General features: G+C 37.8%; 1 protein-coding gene across 14 annotated transcripts in view; it reads right to left on the reverse strand.

Annotated features, from left to right (window-relative positions):
- rbm25b (RNA binding motif protein 25b) overlaps positions 1-19,758 on the reverse strand; it is a 100,691-nt gene that overhangs the window by 29,883 nt on the left and 51,050 nt on the right. For 9 of the 14 annotated variants that reach the window (XM_069917268.1, XM_069917270.1, XM_069917269.1 and 6 more), the window contains 6 exons: positions 19,666-19,707; positions 18,034-18,081; positions 14,258-14,428; positions 12,537-12,594; positions 8,678-8,838; positions 4,394-4,570 (listed from right to left, as the gene is read on the reverse strand). In XM_069917268.1, the coding sequence (XP_069773369.1) occupies positions 4,394-4,570; positions 8,678-8,838; positions 12,537-12,594; positions 14,258-14,428; positions 18,034-18,081; positions 19,666-19,707 (657 nt within the window). Of the gene's footprint in view, positions 1-4,393; positions 4,571-8,677; positions 8,839-12,536; positions 12,595-14,257; positions 14,429-18,033; positions 18,082-19,102; positions 19,577-19,665; positions 19,708-19,758 lie in introns of those variants that run through there. The other 5 variants (XM_069917273.1, XM_069917271.1, XM_069917272.1 and 2 more) reach the window with 3 other exon arrangements.

Genomic DNA, 19,758 nt, shown 5'->3' on the forward strand with positions numbered 1-19,758 from the left:
AATCCATTACTCCACTGCATGTCCAATTAACATCTACTTGTGGAGTCCTTATAGACACTCTTCAGAGTGTTTGCAAAGGCACTCGGAGCCTGAATTATCTGGCTTGAGCAAAGCTCCAGCATTTTAAATTAGACCTGTTTTGAAGTGTTTGTATTTGTATGTGACCTCAACTAAAAAACCTGCCACTATTTATCTCCTTTAAAACATAAAATATAACAATCTGTCACTTCCAAACCACCATCTTTTCTTATAGGTTAACCCTTTCATCTCTGGAATCAACCTGGTAAACCACCTCTGCACTGCCTCCAAAGCCAGTACATCCCTCCTCAAGTAAGGAGACGGGAACTCACACAGTACTACAGATAGTCTCACCAGGCCTAACAGCCTGCTCTTAAAATCAATCCCTCTAGCAATGAAGGCCAACATTCCAGTCCCCTTCTTGATAGCCTGCTGGACCTGCAAACCAACCATTTGCAATTCATTCACAAGTCCTTCTGCACTACAGCATGCTGCAATCACTCTCCTTTTAAATAATATTCTCATCTTCCATTTTCCCTTCCAAAGTGAATTACCTCACATTTGCCAACATTGTACTTCATCTGCCAGACCCTTGCCCACTCAACTAACCCATCTATATCTCTCTATAGACTCACCGTATCCTGTGTACAATTTACTTTTCCACTCAATTTAGTCTCATCAGCAAAATTGGATACACTACACTCTGTCCCTCTTGCAGATTGTTTATGCACATCGTGAACAATTGTGGACCCAGCGCTGACCCCTGCAGCACTCTGTTCACCACAGACTGCCAACCAGAAAAACATCCCTGTACCCTAACTCTCAGCTTTTTATTGGTTAACCAAATTTCTATCCATGTTAAAACATTTCCCCCAACTCCATACATCCTTATCTTCTGTATTAAGCCTGATGCAGCAGCTAATCGAACACCTTCTAGAAATCCAGGTAAACAACGTCCACCTACTCCCCTCTATCTATTGCACTCCTTATATTCTCAAAGAACTCCAGTAAATCTGTCAAACCCACATTTGCTGAATCCATGCTGTGCCTGCCTGATGGATCCAAATCACTCTTGATGCGTTGCTATTTCTTCTTTAATGATAGCATCAAGCATTTTCCCAACTACAAATGTTAAATTAACTGGTCTACAGTTCCTTGCCTTTTGCCTACATCCTTTTTTTGAATAGTGGCGTGACATTCAGTATCTTCCAATCCACCAGGCTCTGCTCAAAGTCCAGAGAATTTTGGTAAATTATCACCAAAGCCTCAACTATAACTTCTGCCATTTCTTTTGGTACCCTGTGATGCATTTCATCAGGACCAATGGATTTAGATCCTCAAGTTTTCTGAATACAACCTCTTTAGTGTTAGCTGTTACATCCAGGTCCTCACCTTCCATCATACCAGTCTTTGACATGTTCAACTTGTCCATCATGAATACTGACACAATATAGTTATTCAAAACCATTTCCTCCTTATCCAATATCAGTTCCCCTTTCTCATCTTCCAAGGGACCAACTTATACTTTAGCTACCCTTTTGTACTTTATATAATAATTATAAAAACTTCTACTGTCTGTTTTTATATTTTGGGAAAATCTTTTCTCATGGCCCACCTTCCCTCTCTTTATTGCTTGCTTCGTGGTTCTTTATTGATTCTTAAAGTTTTCTCAATCTTCTAGTTCCTGTTCCACTTGGCAACTTTATACGCATGAGCTTTTGGTTTGATGTCTTCCTTGATTTCCTTAGTTATCCAAGACTGGCTGTCCCCACCCTGATTGTCCTTGTTTTTATTTTAAACTGGAATATACTTTTGCTGAGCATCATGAAAAATTTATTTGAAAGTCCTCCTCTGTTCCTCAGCTATCCTTCCATACAACCTGCGTTCCTAGCCTACCTTGGCCAACTCGTCCCTCATCCCCTTGTTTAAGCACAACACACTGGTTTTAGACCAAACTATTGTACCCTCCATTTCTACGATAAACTCAATTGTACTCCGATCACTTTATACAGGAGGATCCTTAACTAAAAGGTCATTAATTTTACTAGGACCAGATAAAAGATAGCATGATCAGTAACATGCTGTTCAAGAAAGCCATCAAGTTTGCATTCTAGGAAGTCTTCCTCAAAGTTGCCTCCACCAACCTGATTCACCCAATGTGCAAGTTAAAGTCCCCCCTAAGCTGTTGCATCCTTACATACCTCTGATATTTCTTGGTTTAATGCCTGTGCCACTGTCATGTTATTGGGTGGCCAATAGACAATTCCCACCCAGTGATTTTTTTTCCCCCTTTATTATCCTAATCTCTACCCTAATGGACTCAACAGTTTGCTCATTCGATCTTGCATCATCTCTCACTATTGCCCTGGTCTCATCCTTAACTAAGAACACTAACCCACCTCCCTTACCTTCCTGTCTGTCCTTCCTTATTACCTGATATTCTTGGACATTTAATTCCCAGTCCTCTCCACCCTGCAATCAAGTTTCTGCAACGGCCATTAAATCACTGAGCTCGTTTCAAGTACTACAGGCATTCAGATTAATTGCCCCTGTACCCATATTATGAGTTGAAAATCTGGGAATCTTTGCCCCTTTTGTACTTTACTTTTATCCCCTCTACTCTTACTTCTCTCAGCTTTTGCTTTTACTTTATCCATCCTTCTCCAATCTGTTGAACCCCCCCCCCCCCCCCCACATTATTTAGTTGAAAGCCCTCTCTACAATCCTAGTTATGCAATTCAGCAGGATCCAGATACCACCATGTTTCAGGTGGAGCCCATCCTTCCTTGCACAACACTGGTGCAATTTCCCATGAATTAGAACCCACACCAATCATTTAACTCTCTAATCTCCTGGATTTTGTGCCAATTTGCGTGTGGCTCATGTTGTAATCCAAAGATTACCATTTTTTTAAAAATTTGGTCCCAAGCTCTTCAAATTCCCTTAGCAGAACCTCTTTGCTCATTCGACCTTCATAGTTGGTACTCAGATGGACCACAACAACTGGATTTTCCACTCCCACTGAAAATTCTTCTGCAGGTCAGATAGAATGTCCTGATCCCTGGCACCAGGCAGACAACACAGCCTTTGGGATGCTGTTTCCCTGCAACAGAGAACATTGTCTATTCCTCAAACTATACTATCCCCAATTACCACTCTATTTCTCATCTCTTCTCCCCCACCCCAACTTGAATGGCTTCCTAAACCACAGTGCCACAGTCAGGTTGCTCATCCTTCCTACAGCCCCTACTCTTATCCACACATGGAGCAAGAATCCCTGACTTGTGAGACAGGATCAAGGGCTGAGGCTCCTCCAACACTGTCTCTTGGATCCCACCACCCGCTTCACTTGCAGTCATACCCCCTCGTCCCTGACCGCAGACCGAATGTGAGGCAGCTATTCTAATGAGTGTGACTGCCTCCCCAATGTCCAGGTACCTCACCCATCCCTGGTCTAGCACAGTTTTTAAAGATCAGATTCCAGGCCATCAATTTTGAGTCTGAATTCTTCAAATAACGAACACTTGCTACAGATATAGTCATCAAGAACCACAACAGGCTCCGCCAGCTCCCACACTATGCAGTTACAACACATCACCTGAACCTGCATGCCACATATCGGAACTTGGTTCTGTATACTCAAGCCAGTGGAAACTACATGTCAATAGGTGTCAAGACACCTATTGAACATTTCATTTTTACTCTTCTCAACACAAGATGGATCTTCCATTCTGTTTAGTTCCTCCTCATAGGGCAGTGTTTCCCTCTGACATGAGAGCTATCTATCCAGTGAACCTATAATGCATTCCTCTGTCACGATCAGATTTTCTCCGGAAAGGGAGATGAGATCTGAAAACAACGTTCCAGTTCTATTTTGTCACTCCTTTTCCTTTGCTGATTGCTTTTGCTAAATTTGCTTTGTGGTTTTTGTTCAAGCAGCCCCAGGCCCCCCCTAAACACCGACATTATTTAATATCTGATCTTTAAAAACTGTTGTAATAAATAGGAAAGCAGGTCAATTTTATTCTTTCATTACCTACTTCACTTTGCAGAGGATGACTTGCCTGGATAGCACACAAAAGCTTTCACTGAATTTCAGAACATGTAACAATAAACAAGAATTACCTAGGAAATTTTGAAACATTTATATTCAGTGCCAATTCCCACCATCAGATTGAACTTTATATTTAAACTAAGCAATTTTCTGATGGAGGTAAGTTTTACATTTTTTCTGTAATGTAACTGCCCTCACTAAAAACAGAAAATAGCCCTTTCACCCAGCAATGTATTCTTTTTAAACTTGCAACTCTCAATTTTGTGCTAATTATATATTTGGAAGGCAAAATGTAGAGCTGTTATAGCTACATTGAAGTACCTCCTCTTTCTTTTCCTTTTTCTTCTTTCTAGGATGTGCATCTTGATCTTGAGAGGGTGCATTTAGTTCACTAGAGTATTCTCTTATTAATCCCTCTATTGCTCCCTTAACAATCAAATCTCTCCTCTTGGTTTCATCATCCACAACATCATCTGATGAGTCTTCTGTTTTCGTATCCTTCAAAATACAGCAAGAATTAAAATATATTCAATATTAATGATTGATAAAAATCTGGTATACAGATTAAGCCTTTCACAGCAGAAACAAAATGCCTGTTTTCCATCCTGTAGACTGCATCAACTTACATCCATGATTTTGCTTTGATTTTATTTATGTACCTGCAATATAGCTGATTATTCATATTTGAACACTGCCCATTTTACTCCAAAGGTTTCTCAATCAAATGTGCAATTTCTATATATCATATACACTTAAGTACTTTTACTAATTTTCAACACCATCTTTGTGAACTTTTGTTTACCCACAGAAGTTATCAAATTACATAGAGGCAAAATTAGTATTTAAGTGTGAACAGTAGATGCATCACAAAAAGCTAAAGAGTGACACATGACACATATAGTGCCACAATAAAATAAGTTGGTCTTCCCACTTCTGTCACCTATACAGTCTTAAACATTTTTTTCCTGATCACTGAAATTTTTTGCTTCAATTTTTTGTGTAAATAAACTCAACTAATATTAAGAGTTTCCACGCAGGTGTCATTTTCGCTAAAGTATTTCTTTCATTTTACACCCAATTCTTTTCATACTTTCCAAAATGTTTTCTTACTTTATGGGATTGAACATAGAACATTACAGCACAGGCCAATCTACATATTCCTACCAAAAAAAATAAGTACTAAACCATTCCAACCTCATAACCCTCTATTTTTCTTTCATCCATGGGCCTAAAATGAGGGAGCACTTGGCAAAACTGGTGCTGCCAATTCCAAAATAATCACACGAATAATTATATAGATGGCCACCAAATGCGCGAATATTCAGGATGATGAAAAGCAAGTTTTGTTTTGGATGTATCATGCTTTCTGAAAGCTGTTAAAACTGACCTCTCCCGAGTTCATAAGTACTCATTTTTTATTGACAATCATTTTATCTCATTAACTCATTCTTGTGAATACCACAATATTGTAATATCTGGCCATGCCCACGTTACAATATCATTGTAATATCTGGCCATGCCCATGTTACAATATCATTGTAATATCTGGCCATGCCCACATTACAATATCATTGTAACATCTGGCCATGCCCACGTTACAATATCATTGTAATATCTGGCCATGCCCACGTTACAATATTATTGTAATATCTGGCCATGCCCACATTACAATATCTTTGAATTTTCCTCAAGATAAAAGACACTGGCGTTTTAGTTCAATGTTATTATCAGATAAGGACTTTGTTAAATTTATGGAAGAACAGATAATTTTTTGATATTAATCTCTCTTCAGAGACCTCCAATTTAGTTATATGGGATACCTTGGAGGCTTGTCTTGGGGGCAAATAATTTTGTATACTTTTTTTAAAAAAGACTAAAAAGTTAATTAAACAAATTAAAGTTAGATCAACAATACGCTCAAACTAAAAACTTAGATGTTTACAAAAAGCAGATTGAAATTAAAAACTAAATTTGATCTTGCAACAAATCCAGCTGAATGCCAACTTTTGAAATCACAGTCAATTTTACATTCATGTTGATAAATCTGTTAAGTTTTTGGCCAACCAATTGAGAGGATTTGGTGCTAAACGTCATTTTATAAAGATTTGTAAAGATAAAGGTATTATGACTTTGGATCATTTGTAGATAAATACATTTAAAAGATTCTATTCCAAACTATTCTCTTCCAAATGTACAAATGACTGTGATTTGATGGAAAATTTCTTAGATTGAATATCTCCACGATTTCTTCAGATAGACAAATTATGCTGGATGAATTTATTTCGCAAGTGGAAATAGCAGTTGCTATTTCCTTCTTACAGTCTGGAAAGGCACCTGGAACCAATAGGTTTCCTGTGGAATTTTTCAAATTATTTTTTCAATTACTCACACCTTATAGAAAGGTAGTTTTTGTATATTTGTTTAAACAGGGTAAACTTCCAGATTCATTTAATGAGGTGCGCACATCTTTAATTGCAAATGTAAGGACACATCCAAATGTTCTTCCTATAGACCGATCTCCTTACTGATATCGATGCTAAAAGTTTTAGCCAATAGGATGGAAAACATTTTACTGTCAGTATTTCTGAAGATAAAACAGGGTTTATTAAAAACCGATATTCTTATTTAAATGAGTATTATGTATTTGCCTTCCAAGAAAACTCAAGTGTAATCTTTCATTGGATGTTAAAAAAGCTTTTGATCGTATAGAATGGACATAACTGTTTACAGCCCTTGAAAAATTTAATTTTGAGTCTGATTTTATTCCGGGAGTTAAATTATTGCACTCACAGCCATCTGCCAAAATTTTTATTAATTTACAACAATCTCAGCTTTTGAATTGCAACATGGCACTAGTTAAGGATGCCTGTTAAGCCCTTTATTATTTGATCTGGCGATTGAACCACTGACAATTGCAATTCGTGAGTGCAGGGACATCTTGGGGATATGGAGGAAAGGGATTGAACTCAAGGTCTCTCTTTATGCAGACAACTTTATAAAATGTCAGGTTGATGTGAGTAATCTACCTGTACTAGAGATAAAGCTGATTCAATAGCTTAAATCTTCAGGATTACAGCCAGGATGTAATCTGGACTAACTTGGCCAGTTCTTGGTAAAAGGCAGAATAGAAAGAATTGGTCTGAAAGTATGATCAAGAGGAGCTCAGGATGGAGTTATGAAAGTTAAATGATGTAACAAATGTTCATTCTGGGTCTTAGCATTTTGGCAAATGGCTCAGTCATTGATAAAAATGGGGGTGTACTTCTATTGCCCACTGTTATTCAAGACCCACAAAGCTATAATCTGACCTGGCTATGAAGTTACTGTTGCATTGCACTGCAGTGTGACCAGGACCACACCACATTATCAGATATACCTGGCAATGAGGGTACAGCATGCTCTATCACATACCTCAGGAATCTAAGATAATTCAATGTTTTAATTGCAATGAAGGGGAATATCTCTGAGATTACAGATAGCATTGGGATAGTTCTGTTGTTGATGGTTCAATCTGCATCTTATGGTGCCAAATCTGTGCTGAGCCCATTCCATTGCTCACAATTACAATAATGGGCCACTAATGTGAAGGCAAAACTGTCACCATGAAAACTGTGCTGCGATTACGCAGATAGTTGCATCTGTAACAAATCTTGGTAAGGAGATCAGTCGTTTCAACCATTAGTTTTGTTACAGACCCAATCTGACAGCAATGCCCTTCCAAACTTACCCATCCATCAACATTTGTTGATGAACACTGAAGTTGGTCAGATAACATTCTGTGCTCCATGACTTTCGGTGATCCTTCAAGTGTTATTTAATAAGAGGGATGTGTTATTGGTGAGGACAGGTAGCAGATGAGTTTTCTTTCCCCATGTTTGAAATTATGCATAGGGGTTCATGGGGGAGAGCACTTCCAAATGAGACATTAATTGCCAAATGCTCATGACATGATGATGCCTCATCAGCCTTGCAAAGTACATGCAAACTGAGTTTCATCCAACTCCAGTGCTTAGGCTGATTCTAAATGCAGCAATTCCAAAATTTCAAGTGGGCAATTGAGAGTTAACCAACTGAAATGCACCTAGAATTAGTTAAAACAAACTAGATACCAAATTTCTTTTCCTGAGCAATACAAACTCAAATGGGATTTAACAACAATCTATTGGTTATATTGCACACTTATTTAGACGAGCAGTTATTTTTAAAAAAACATGTAATTTTATTATGCAAATTTAAATCCCTCATCTGCCATGGTGAGATTTATAAATGTCTCTTGACCATTAATTTAGGCACTGCAATTGCTCACTCAGTAATTTAACCACAGAGCAAAATGTGGCTTCAGATCTTATGCTCATCTAACACTACCACAATGCATAACTGAATAGAAATCAATCTTATTATTCTTTCAAATTTGTCAGACATATTAAATGCCAAGTTCTAATGAAAGGCAATTGACCTGAAACATTAACTTTGTTCTCTCTCCACCAGATGCTGCCTGATCTGCAGAATTTACTGTTTCTGTTTCAGAATCGAGTCAGCATTTAAAAAAAAACTATAGTGTTGATTTTTGAATAAATAAACAGATACTTATAAAGTGCAACATACTCCATTGACTCCTTTCTTTTTGGCCTTCCATTCATCCAGTTGGGCTTTGGTCTTTGCATCTACTTTTACAAGAAGCTTTTTGTCTCCTACTTGAAGTTCATGCAATAATCGTAATGCTCGTAGTGTAGATTCTGGTTCTTTGTACTCACAAAATCCGAATGCTAGCAAAATAAAAATAAGATGTGTTCATTCTGTTTATTCAGGACATGTTTGCATTTTAAATTGCAAAAATTGTAGTAATTTCACTGCTCGATTACCACACAGAATTGAAATAGGAACATGCACATTTTCACATAAGATTGAACAGTAATACTTCGATTTATGATTCCATTTACAAATTTTCCCTGTGCATGACTTCGACATGGCTTTGATTTAAAAACCTATTCCTTGCCATAACAAGTAGCTTGCAATACATTCAACCAAAATATTTATAATGCACTGCACCCAGACTTTCTTCACCAAAATTTTGCATAACAAAATATTTTTCAGGAATAACTGTGGACACCTCAGTGAATATTCCATGATAGATATTCCTTTAATGGATATGATCGCTTTATAAAGGTAGATCATTTATTAGTTTTTACAGTAAGCTTACATCTGCACTTTCAATTAAATGACAGGCCAATTTTTAATTCTATTGGGTCCTGCAACAATGAACATTTTATGAAATAATTCATCTCCTATTTCTCCCCAGCATGCAGTTCAGCTAAAGGGAGCAATTTATAGTTACTTTACAATAATTAGGTGACCTAAAATTTTGCAGAGCAATTTAAATTCTTTATTTTGAATTAACTTTAGTTACCAATAATTTAAAAAGCACATAAAAGAGCAGATAATGGAGCAGGGTATTAAAAATAGGGTCTTCCATCATCTTAGGCAAGAATACTAACATGAAAAGCAGCACAAGATTGGTGCACTGAAGCTTCTTGATTGATGAATTTTAACACCTTGTTTAAGAAGAATTTAGACTGATATATGGACAGAATAGGTTCAGAGGATATGGGCCAAACATAGGCAGGTGGGATTAGTGTGGATCACACATTTCAGTTGGTGTAGACAAGTTGGGCCAAAAAGCTTGTTTCCACATTATTTATAATTAAGACAGCATTTAAGGAATTGTTTATATTGGCCTACTGATGGGATCTGACCTGCTGCCCCATAATTAAACCCAGTGCAGAGCAGTGTTCTCACATGCTGGGATAATGACTCATGGCATTGCCCCCATCAGCTTTGTAAGAGCTGTTCCATAAATGCTGACCCATTCATTTGAGTGAATTACTAAAACTTGTGGTGCTCCAAGTTGTTTTAATTATGTTAACATTTTTATATTTTCTTAATCATATTTATTTTCATTACATTTTTTTTGAATAGTTTTAAACATGCTTGTGGACATTAAAAAATACCCCAAAGCCTTGGACTGCAGATGATTTTGCTAGTTATTTTTTCCATGACTGAATGGAACCCAATGCATTGTGGGTAACCTCAATTGAGGACCAAGAGGAACAAAAAAAAAATTTAATGCAGCAGGTGCAGAGGTAGATCTATTCCAAAATGTGTCCTGCCTATAGAAAGTCTCGCTATAAACCTGGGAAGAATCATTATTTTGCAAAGTGGTGCAAAGCAGGGAATACCAAGAGAAAGGCATACACAGTGGACGAAGAAATGGAGGAATTCTTCACAGATTTACTTCAGACTGATGCTGGCAAAGTGAAATGGATCGTTCCAGTGAATGAGACAGTAATTCCATTTAAGCTCGACACTGGAGCACAGTTGAATCTGTTATCTATGGACGATTACTAGACCCTCACTATATCCGGTGAAATTAAAAGAGACAAGCTACACTGGAGAGAACATTACCAGAAGTAGAAGCTGAATTTGCACAGTGAATTGCAGCTCTGACAAAGGTTGAAGAGTGGCCTGGCAGCATAGTAGAATATTTGAGGCATTTAGAGATTCAGCTTGAAGAATCAGGAACTGAAAAGACCCCGACAGAGAGAGAGACAATGAATGAAGAACACAATAAGTGTCTGACAGACATAGTGGACAGATTACTGACAAGAGTCTAATCAGTGACTTCAGCTGCATCTAAAAGAAAGAATAGCTGCAAGAGATGATAAGAATATATAGATACAAGAATCTGAACTCTTAAGAAAACAACTTGAAGAATCTCTTCACAATAAGGAATTGGAAAATGCAAATCATTTTTGCTCAACTACAAACTTTAAAGGAGCTGCCACACTATCAGAGGAGGATCTGGCAGCTATGTCACTCACTGCAGAAGCTGTGGCCAAGATTGTGAAGCCTGGAATGAAGCTCACAGAGTTGTATAGAGGATATGTTGAAGCCCAAGATCAATTGATATCAGCAAAGCAGGAAAATAAGAGAATGAATAAATATTTGGATGAAATAGTGAAAGAAATGGAGATGAAAGCTCAGTTTCTGAAGTGCTTGCATGAAGAATATGAACATGTTCTAAAATCTGTAGCAAATCTCTCATAAAATGAAGGAAATTAGCCATTTATAAAAATGCACTGATGAGGCGAATAAGCATTCTTCATTACTCAAGAGGGAGAAGTAGAGATACAAAATGCAAGTGTCAGATCTTTCACAGCATAATAGGGTGCTTTTGTTGGATCTAGAAGATGCGCGAGGAAGTCATTTTACATGAAGATGAAGCTTAGTTCTATTGACAAAAGCAATTCTTCTGAATTGATTTCTCAGCATCTGGTACCCTATCATAATGTTGAGGAACTGCAGCAGCAAAATCAACAGCTACTGGTGATTGTTCGTGAACTTGCTGATAAACAGGATCCTTTTCACGGATTTCTGAACTTCAGCTGAATCTTGCTGATACCCTGAATGAACTTGAAAAACTTTGTGAAGCCAGAAGTCATCAGATGCAACTGATGGAAAGAGACTGACCACAGAATGTAGATACTTTTGTAATGTAGACATAGTATTGTTTAGTTTTTTTTTCAAAAGGGGAAAGATATGTTATTATGTACGTAAATAAGAACTACATTTCCTAGCATGTAATGCACGCAGTTGGGCAGAAGGGAGTCGCGAGCATTTGTTGTTGGAAGTCAGTTAAAGCAGCTCAAGGAAAATGAGGTTGGTTAAGTGTAAAGTCGTTCTTCTTGAAAGAACAAGCATAACACAAGTGCTTCACAGCAGAAGGTTTGGTAACCAAAATACAAATTTTCTCAGAAGTCAGAACTGTGATGCGAAATGCAAAAAGAGAAATAAATCCAGTTTCAACTGCCACAATCTGGGATAAATGTGGAGAAGGTTGAAACTTACAGGAGCAGAGAACATGCGAATGGAGTACTTGAAATGGACAGGACAATTTTTTGAGGTGACGTTAGTTTAAATCTGCCGCATATTTTGTGAACATCACAATTTGACATGCATCAAATGTCAAGTAAGCTGCTACCAATAACTATTTTTGAGAAACTATATTTGAGTACAGCAACTTTAAGAGTTAATTTCAACAACGTAGTCACAATTAGCTTGTCCCTAGAGATCATCATGATCAATGCAAGAAATGACACCACCCCACCCCCCTTTCCATTTCCTTGTAAAGCAAAAGATAAGTGATTTCTTCAGTAAATTTCTATAAGCTCCCTACACCTGGGTGGAGACGGGAAAGGTAATGCACATTTAAAAACATTTGTGAGATGAACTGCCTGAATATTTCAAAACATCTAGGTACACACTTCAAAAAATTCTTTTTCATGTAATAATTTCTCTGGCATATATACAATTATTGTTTAGAAGCTGTATCAAGAAAAATTTGAGTAGGTGAAACCTGGCAGATAACTAGCTCTAGAATTTCAGTGTTAGAATTGTACCAACATACCTTGCAACTTTCCTGAAGCTCCTTGAACTCTCTTCCAGCTCAAAACCAAGCCACATTTCTAGAAATTGAGAGGATTATTACAGTAACTATTACAAAATATTAGCTCATTCAGGATAGTTTTGCAAGGAACATCTCAATTTGAATGTTTATAGGTGTTTATAAAAGTAAAACAGAATTAAAGATGGCCAATAATCCATTTTATCATGGTCAAAACAAGCATACATGAGGATTGAAAAAGTTGAGGTGGATTCATGGGTTAGGGCAAGAGCAGGCTCTTTTGCCCAGGGAAGCAAGGACTGGATTAAGTTCTGTCTCTGTTAGATGTCGCTGAAGATTTTTTTTTTAATGTATTTCAATTACCAAACTTTTGAAAATCTAATTACTGGCAATCATAGCTTTAAACATTCTATAATTTTTGTTTTTTCATCTGAAATAAATTTATCACCAAAACAAAGAAGTGAAAGGATGTGTGGGAAACTGTAGATCTGAAGGGAAGCATTGAACAGACTTTACAGATTTTGCAACCATTCGTTGTCTCAGACTATGCTTGAGGAAAGCTATTTTGACTGACAACCAACCACATTCTCCTTGGCCAACCAAGGGGAATGGATTCCTACCAAATAGTCTGCAAGAGCTGCAAAACACTCCTCACAGAGAAAATATTGATAGAGACACACCTAACTGTTTCAAATTGGCTTTCAACTTTTCTTTAATAATACAAAAGATTTCATTTTCATACTTTTACTCCAGCTATTAGTTAATTGATAAAAGTAGACCAGTTTCTTACCTTCTGAATCACAATGGAGCAATTAAATTCCTTGATACTTGCCAAGATGCTATTCCCACAGGCAGCACAGATAACCTGGTCAGCCTATCTAAACGATATGGAATAGGAGGGTGTTGAGCACTGCTCTCAGGAAAGGCAAGAGGCTGGCGGACAGGCAACAGGCAGAAAACTGCAAACCCCAGAGGAAGGGAGCCCCAGGCACGGGCAAGAAAGGACAGAGAGGTGGGATGGGGAAATTCCTTAGATTGTCACAAATCCCAAACTACATACAAAAAAAATTGCCTGCAGAGCTTTAGCCAATCAGAAAGCTAATGCAAGCATGCCTATTGAAATAGCTAACGAGCTTTGTCAGGACAAGATATGTGCCTGACCTCACATTACATTGGCCTTCCTAAACTAGTTAGAAGTAAATGCCTCTTTTGATCCTAATGTACATGTATCAGGGCAAATTCTCTAGGATGTTGATGCAACAGCTGAACTGTTTATACTTATCAATGCCCCTAAAAAATCCTTGCATCCTCTCCATTCTAATGTGCAATCCGCAAGATCCTACAGTATTGAGGCATGGGTGGGGAAACAAACCATTTTACAATATGAAATACAGTTGGAATATGCACTCACCCACCCAAATACTGAATTTCTCTAATGGCTTGCAAAGTAACTAATAACTGAAGTACACTATGCAGATTGTTTTATCCACATTTTTAGCTATAATGTGAGATTCCTTTATTAATGTGCTTCTGCACAAAGCATCCTTATTAACTGCATTTAACTTCTGATTAAATAGTTCAACAATAACATCCAAGCTCACAAATAATCTTTACTGAGATAATGCCGCTACCAGCACGCACTGAATCATATTCTACTACCACCAAACTTGGAAAGAAACAAGAAAAATGTTACATCTATTAAAAAGAAGGAAATATAAACTTACCGCTAATAACTGCCTAATTAACATATCAGACGCTTTCTCAGATATATTGCCTACAAAAACTGTTGTAGTCGGGCCACTGCTTTCATCATTATCACGAGTCCTCTGACCAGAATGGTCCTTCCTTGGTCCAATATGCTTTCCAACCAGAGGCAGCGGAGTAGGCACCAACACCTGTGTAAAACACTGGAATGTTTTAATCCATTATCCCAAAAAGAGAATTAAAGATGATCCTGTCATTTACTTGCACAAGACACTGCATTAGAATTTATTATAAAGGAATAAAAAAGCCAGTAGCAACGACCATTCGATAACGCAAAATCCATTTGAGACTTTATTCCTGTTCAGATTTCAATGTTGTTTAAACATTTGTTTCCATTTTAACCTTGTAAAGTATTCTAAAGTGGAAAGTTTAGAGAAAGCATCACACAAGAATGCCAATTTGACAGCCTAACAGTTAAATGATTGATGTCATCACAGATTCTACGAACATAATGTTAACTTCAAAATATGATAGAATATAGCAGTATTCAAGCAGTGAATAAAGAATTGGCTTTTATTGCCAATCATTCCAAGCTTTTCTCCTATCACAAGACCTACCAATCTACTTCACTGTTTGAACACTAAGTATGGATGCACCTTTCTTGCACACCTCACCAAACAATAGTAGCAGAGAAAGCACCTAGAGCAAAGGAAGAGAGAGAAAAGAATACAGCGCAGGAAAGATTAAATGTGAAGAGGGAGCAAAGATAAATGCAAAGAAAATAAACTGAATGGTGCAAGCAAAATTAAACAAATGAAACAGGTGAGAAAGAAAAACAGATTTGGAGAGAAATCAAGTAGCTTTATTAGAGGGATGATGTGCAAAGCAGAGACAAATTGTCCACAAGAGACCAACAAATTGGTGATAAAATGCTGGAGATACTTTAATTGAGAGCAAAAAAAAAATTCCTCGAGGAATCATCAAGTCAGCTAGCATGTGTGGAGGCAAAGTGGCAGTTGACGTTTCAGGTTGAGACTATGCTTCTGAGTGTCCAGAGGGAGCTAGTATAGAGGTGGGAGTGAGAGGTGATAGGTGAAACAAGAGATGCTGGGCAAATGAGTCAGGTGGGGAGGGGTTGAGTTGGGAGTTGTGTGACAGACAAGGAGAAAAAGAGGCGGAAGGTATGCCAGAGGTAGAGCCAGAGGTTGGAGGGTTACAAGCTGAAACAGATAAGGATAATGGGCAGATGAATCCAGCTGGAGAAGGGAATAGGAGATCCAGTGGATAGAATGTGTGGTTGAAAGACAGGTGAGGGAAAGAAACAGAAGTGGGTAATAGGGAAGGCTGGGAGAACCTGTGTGGATTAGGAGAAAGGACATGGAATGCAGGTTATCTGAAATTGGAAAATTCAACATTCATACCATAGAGCTGTGGGTTTTCCAGGCAAAATACAGAGTTGTTCTTCTAGCTTGTGTATGGCCTCACCCAGGCAGTAAAGAAGGCTGCGGACAGACAAGTTAGCAGAGGAATGGAAAGATGAAATGGCACTTAACAAGGTCAGGGTGGCCGAAGGGAACTAAGTGCAGGTGCTCCGAAAAGATTTCATGGAACATCTGCCCACAATCTACAGTGCCCCACCTTGCATTCCACCTGGATAAAAACACCAAGTTTTCCCAATTTCAGGTAACCTACTCCACACTCCTCTATTCCACTTCTCTACAGATTCTTCCAGCATTTTCCTTCACACTTTCATTCCCCACCCCAAATGGCTCCATCTGCCAATCACCTTCCTTATCAGACCCCTCCATCTGAGGTCTCGTTCTCAACTGATCACTTACCAGCCTATCCCTACCTCCACCCTCCCCTCAGTTCCATCTCCCTCATTCTTTATCTGCCTTGATCTTTCTCCAACAAATCTCCCCCTTATGATCTCCACCAGCCCATCATCTCACCTCACCTGGTTCTACTTAATCACCTGCCTGCCCTCTCTTTCACTTGTCTTCTCTCACCTCTTTTCTTTGTTTTGATTCAATGCGTTGACCATCCCTTCCCACCCCCGAACTGATGCTGCCTGACCCATGGAGTTCTTCTGGTCATATTTTAATGTTGTGAGGGAAATAAATAATAACTGGTTGGGAGGAGGGGAGGGAAAGAAAAAAGGAAACAGGGAAAGAAAATGCATGGGAGTGAGTGCTGTACATGAAAGAACTAAGCACTTAATAGATTAGGCAAATGGTTAAATGTGGCAAATGGATTTCAATCTGTGAACATTTAGACCCAAGATATATACAAAAGATTATGCTCAATCTCAGAGAGCTGAAGAGATATTAATATTTTTCAAATGTTGTCAGGATGGCTAATGGAATGTTAGTCTTCATATCTGGAGGACGAGTAAATTCAGTATGTTGAAGCTGCAAAAAAAAAATCTCTGGTTGTATCAGAACTGGAGTAGTGTGGACAATTCTGTGTGCCTGACCTTAGAAGAGCAGTGCAGCTTAATGAGAATAATTTAATTCCAAAGGGACATTTACACCAAGTATGGTTGCATTTTGTACATAAGAGTAATAAAGTACGATATTAAAGGGAACCACCAGGGTAGAGAAGTAATTTCAGCTGAAATGGATTTCTTGGAGCATAGTGGTAAAACTTATTCAAGGAGTGAAGTTAGAAAATAAAACATGGTAACAGTAATAAAGTTTTGAAGTCTTCCATAAACTATATTTGACGCAATCATTTATTATACTTCCATCCTGGATTGGCATAATTTTGCCAACCTCGGGTACTAAAGGATATAGGGTAAAAGTAAATGGAGATAGGTTACAGATTGGCCATCTCATCAAATCGGGAATAATCTCATCAAATAGGGAAGAAGGCTATCCCTGTTCCCTCCACCAGTGAAAAACATGCACACTCAAAGGAATAGGCAAATGATAAGGCAATAATAGTACCTGTAGAACATGGTCCAAAAAATGAACAATCTTTCACAAGATACAGGATAAACCAGGATCACAATTTGAGAAGAAAAAAACTTATCATTTGTTACCTAGTACCAAATTAGCTATGCATTGCAGGCGCTGATGCTCATGCTGCTCCAACAGATACAATATCCCAGTTTGTGGATAATCAAGACAGAAAATGAGGTAGGATTCCATTTCTGGCTACAATGTCTTACAAGAATCTGCTGGAATGGATTTATTGAAGCTTACCATTATGGAAGAAACCTCCCAACAGGATCACACTCTCCCATTAAGAGGGCTGCTAGCACCTGCACAATAATTCCTAAAGGGGACCAAAGCTACTGCGATTAAATATACAAAAGTGTATTTAAATAGAGCCGTTTTTCCCCCCCACATGGATTTAGTGAACTAGTTCAACTGCTGAAAAACTAACATTTAAAAAATATGACACCATCAAGTTCTCTCCCACATTGAAAATAGTTCAGTGGTATTCCCCAACTCCTGATTACACTCCTGTCCTATTGCTAAATTAATGCCCCCATTTGCTGTAACCACCCAACTCATTCTTTAATGCTGCATTACTGTTTCACCTTGCACTGTGCAATCCATTCCTAATCACATGCACCTAGAAAGCCCATTGTTTTTTTTTGTTCATTTGAATCTATTCAGTACAATGCACCATGTGGATTCTCCAAATTCAGCAAGAGTGTCTGGGATTGCACTGAAGACAAATGGTAAACCTTGGGAAATAGGAAAAAAATATGGGAAGGAACTGTCTTCTTATAATTCTTAATGTTCGGTTATACACTGCCACTGGCAGTGGTCCCATAACAGGTTACCTGTTTGCCCTCTGTTGGGCAACGGTTCATGGTGTACAGCATGGAGACCTGAAAAGGGGGAGGGAGACAACAACAGTAGTAAATAAAACATCTTATAGAAACATGGGATTAAGTTCTTTTCACACATGGAAGACAGTTTTACAAATGACATGTATTCTAAATTTATGCCGGCCTGTAATGACTCTGATTTTACTTATAAATGAAGTAACATGGCAAGCAAAAGTCCCAGAGAACCCACACTGAATTTGGATCCTTTTCATGATGGTTATTGGCAAAACAAGTGGCATATTTTGAAGTCAATATCCTTAATGTTCTATATGGGTCTTGATGGGGGCCACCTCAATGTCATGCCCCACAAAATTAGCTTTTTTTTTGCCAGACCATTTCTTCATGAATTTGGATCACCAGATTGTAAGAAAAATTAATTTTTTAGGAATAGGCCACACCATAAATGGTCATGGCTGAACTTTAAAATTCTCTCAACACCCATGGCCCTTGATTGCCCCAATGCCAAGAAATTTATTGTTTTCTTGCACTGAATGCACTCAATAAATGAACATCCACACATGCCTTTGGAACAGAATAATCAAATATTCAAACCCTTCACTGAGAAAATTTGTCCTCATTTTAGTCCTGTGTAGATGATCCCCTTTTCTGAGACAACCCCCCCCCCCCCCCGCCTGAGAATCTCTGAACCAAGGAGTAGCAGTCTTTCAACATCTCTAGCCAGTAAAGTCCTTTAAAGAATCTTATTACTTTTATCATTCTTTTCTCTTCTAAAGTTTGGACAATGAAAGGTGCTATTCATCTAATTAAATAATCCTTTCATCCCAAATAGAATTACTTAGAGAAAATGAAAAAGGCTTGCTTGTTTCTCATTTTTAACAATGTTAAAATGCTTATAGCCAATTTTCCCTTATCCAATCCTTTAGAGGTCAATTACCACCCAGTGCTGTACACACTCCAGTTTATATTAAATTGAAGTAATTTTTGTATCTAACTAGAAGATGCAGATCCGATCAGAAGAGTGACTCAACAAGTGGGAACACTCAGCAGCATTTCCTAATACCTGTTATAACTGTATGCACGCATCTCATGATCGAGCTGTGGCACATAGCTCACCAACACATGAATAATGGCGACCTTGATAGCAAGGAGCAACCATCCAACAAGGATTCAATGCTTTCAGAAGAGGTTGTAAAGAGAAAACAATTGTTACCAGCATTCAAAAAATAAAAGATTATGTTATCCTTAGATGAAATTCATCATTAGTTTCCTATACCTGGATCAAATCTCCACAATTAAAAGTTACATTCCCAAAAAAACTAACACTTTATTTCCCCCTCAATTTTTGCATAACATCATAATTTGAAATTTGAATCCAGATGTATTAAGCACCCTTCCTATGCACTATTTTATAATACAATCAAGCTTCAACATGAATCTTTTAAATGAATGTCCATCACCATGGATCAACACCAAATACCTGTAAACTTAACTGCTACTATAACTACATAAAAACAATGAATTCGTAGATAACTAGATTTTCATTCACATTTATTAAAAATGTTTTGAGATGGCAATTATATAGCAAAGCTGAAAATTATTTTATTTAAACTAAATTTGTCTCACATTAATGGGTTTGAAGGAATAATGGTGTTTACCTCCACTGAGCTGAAATACAAAGGGCTCTGGTTAGACCTCAGCTGAAAAACTATACACAAC

This window comes from Narcine bancroftii, chromosome 2 (genome assembly GCF_036971445.1).
Source record: "Narcine bancroftii isolate sNarBan1 chromosome 2, sNarBan1.hap1, whole genome shotgun sequence".
NCBI lineage: Eukaryota > Metazoa > Chordata > Chondrichthyes > Torpediniformes > Narcinidae > Narcine > Narcine bancroftii.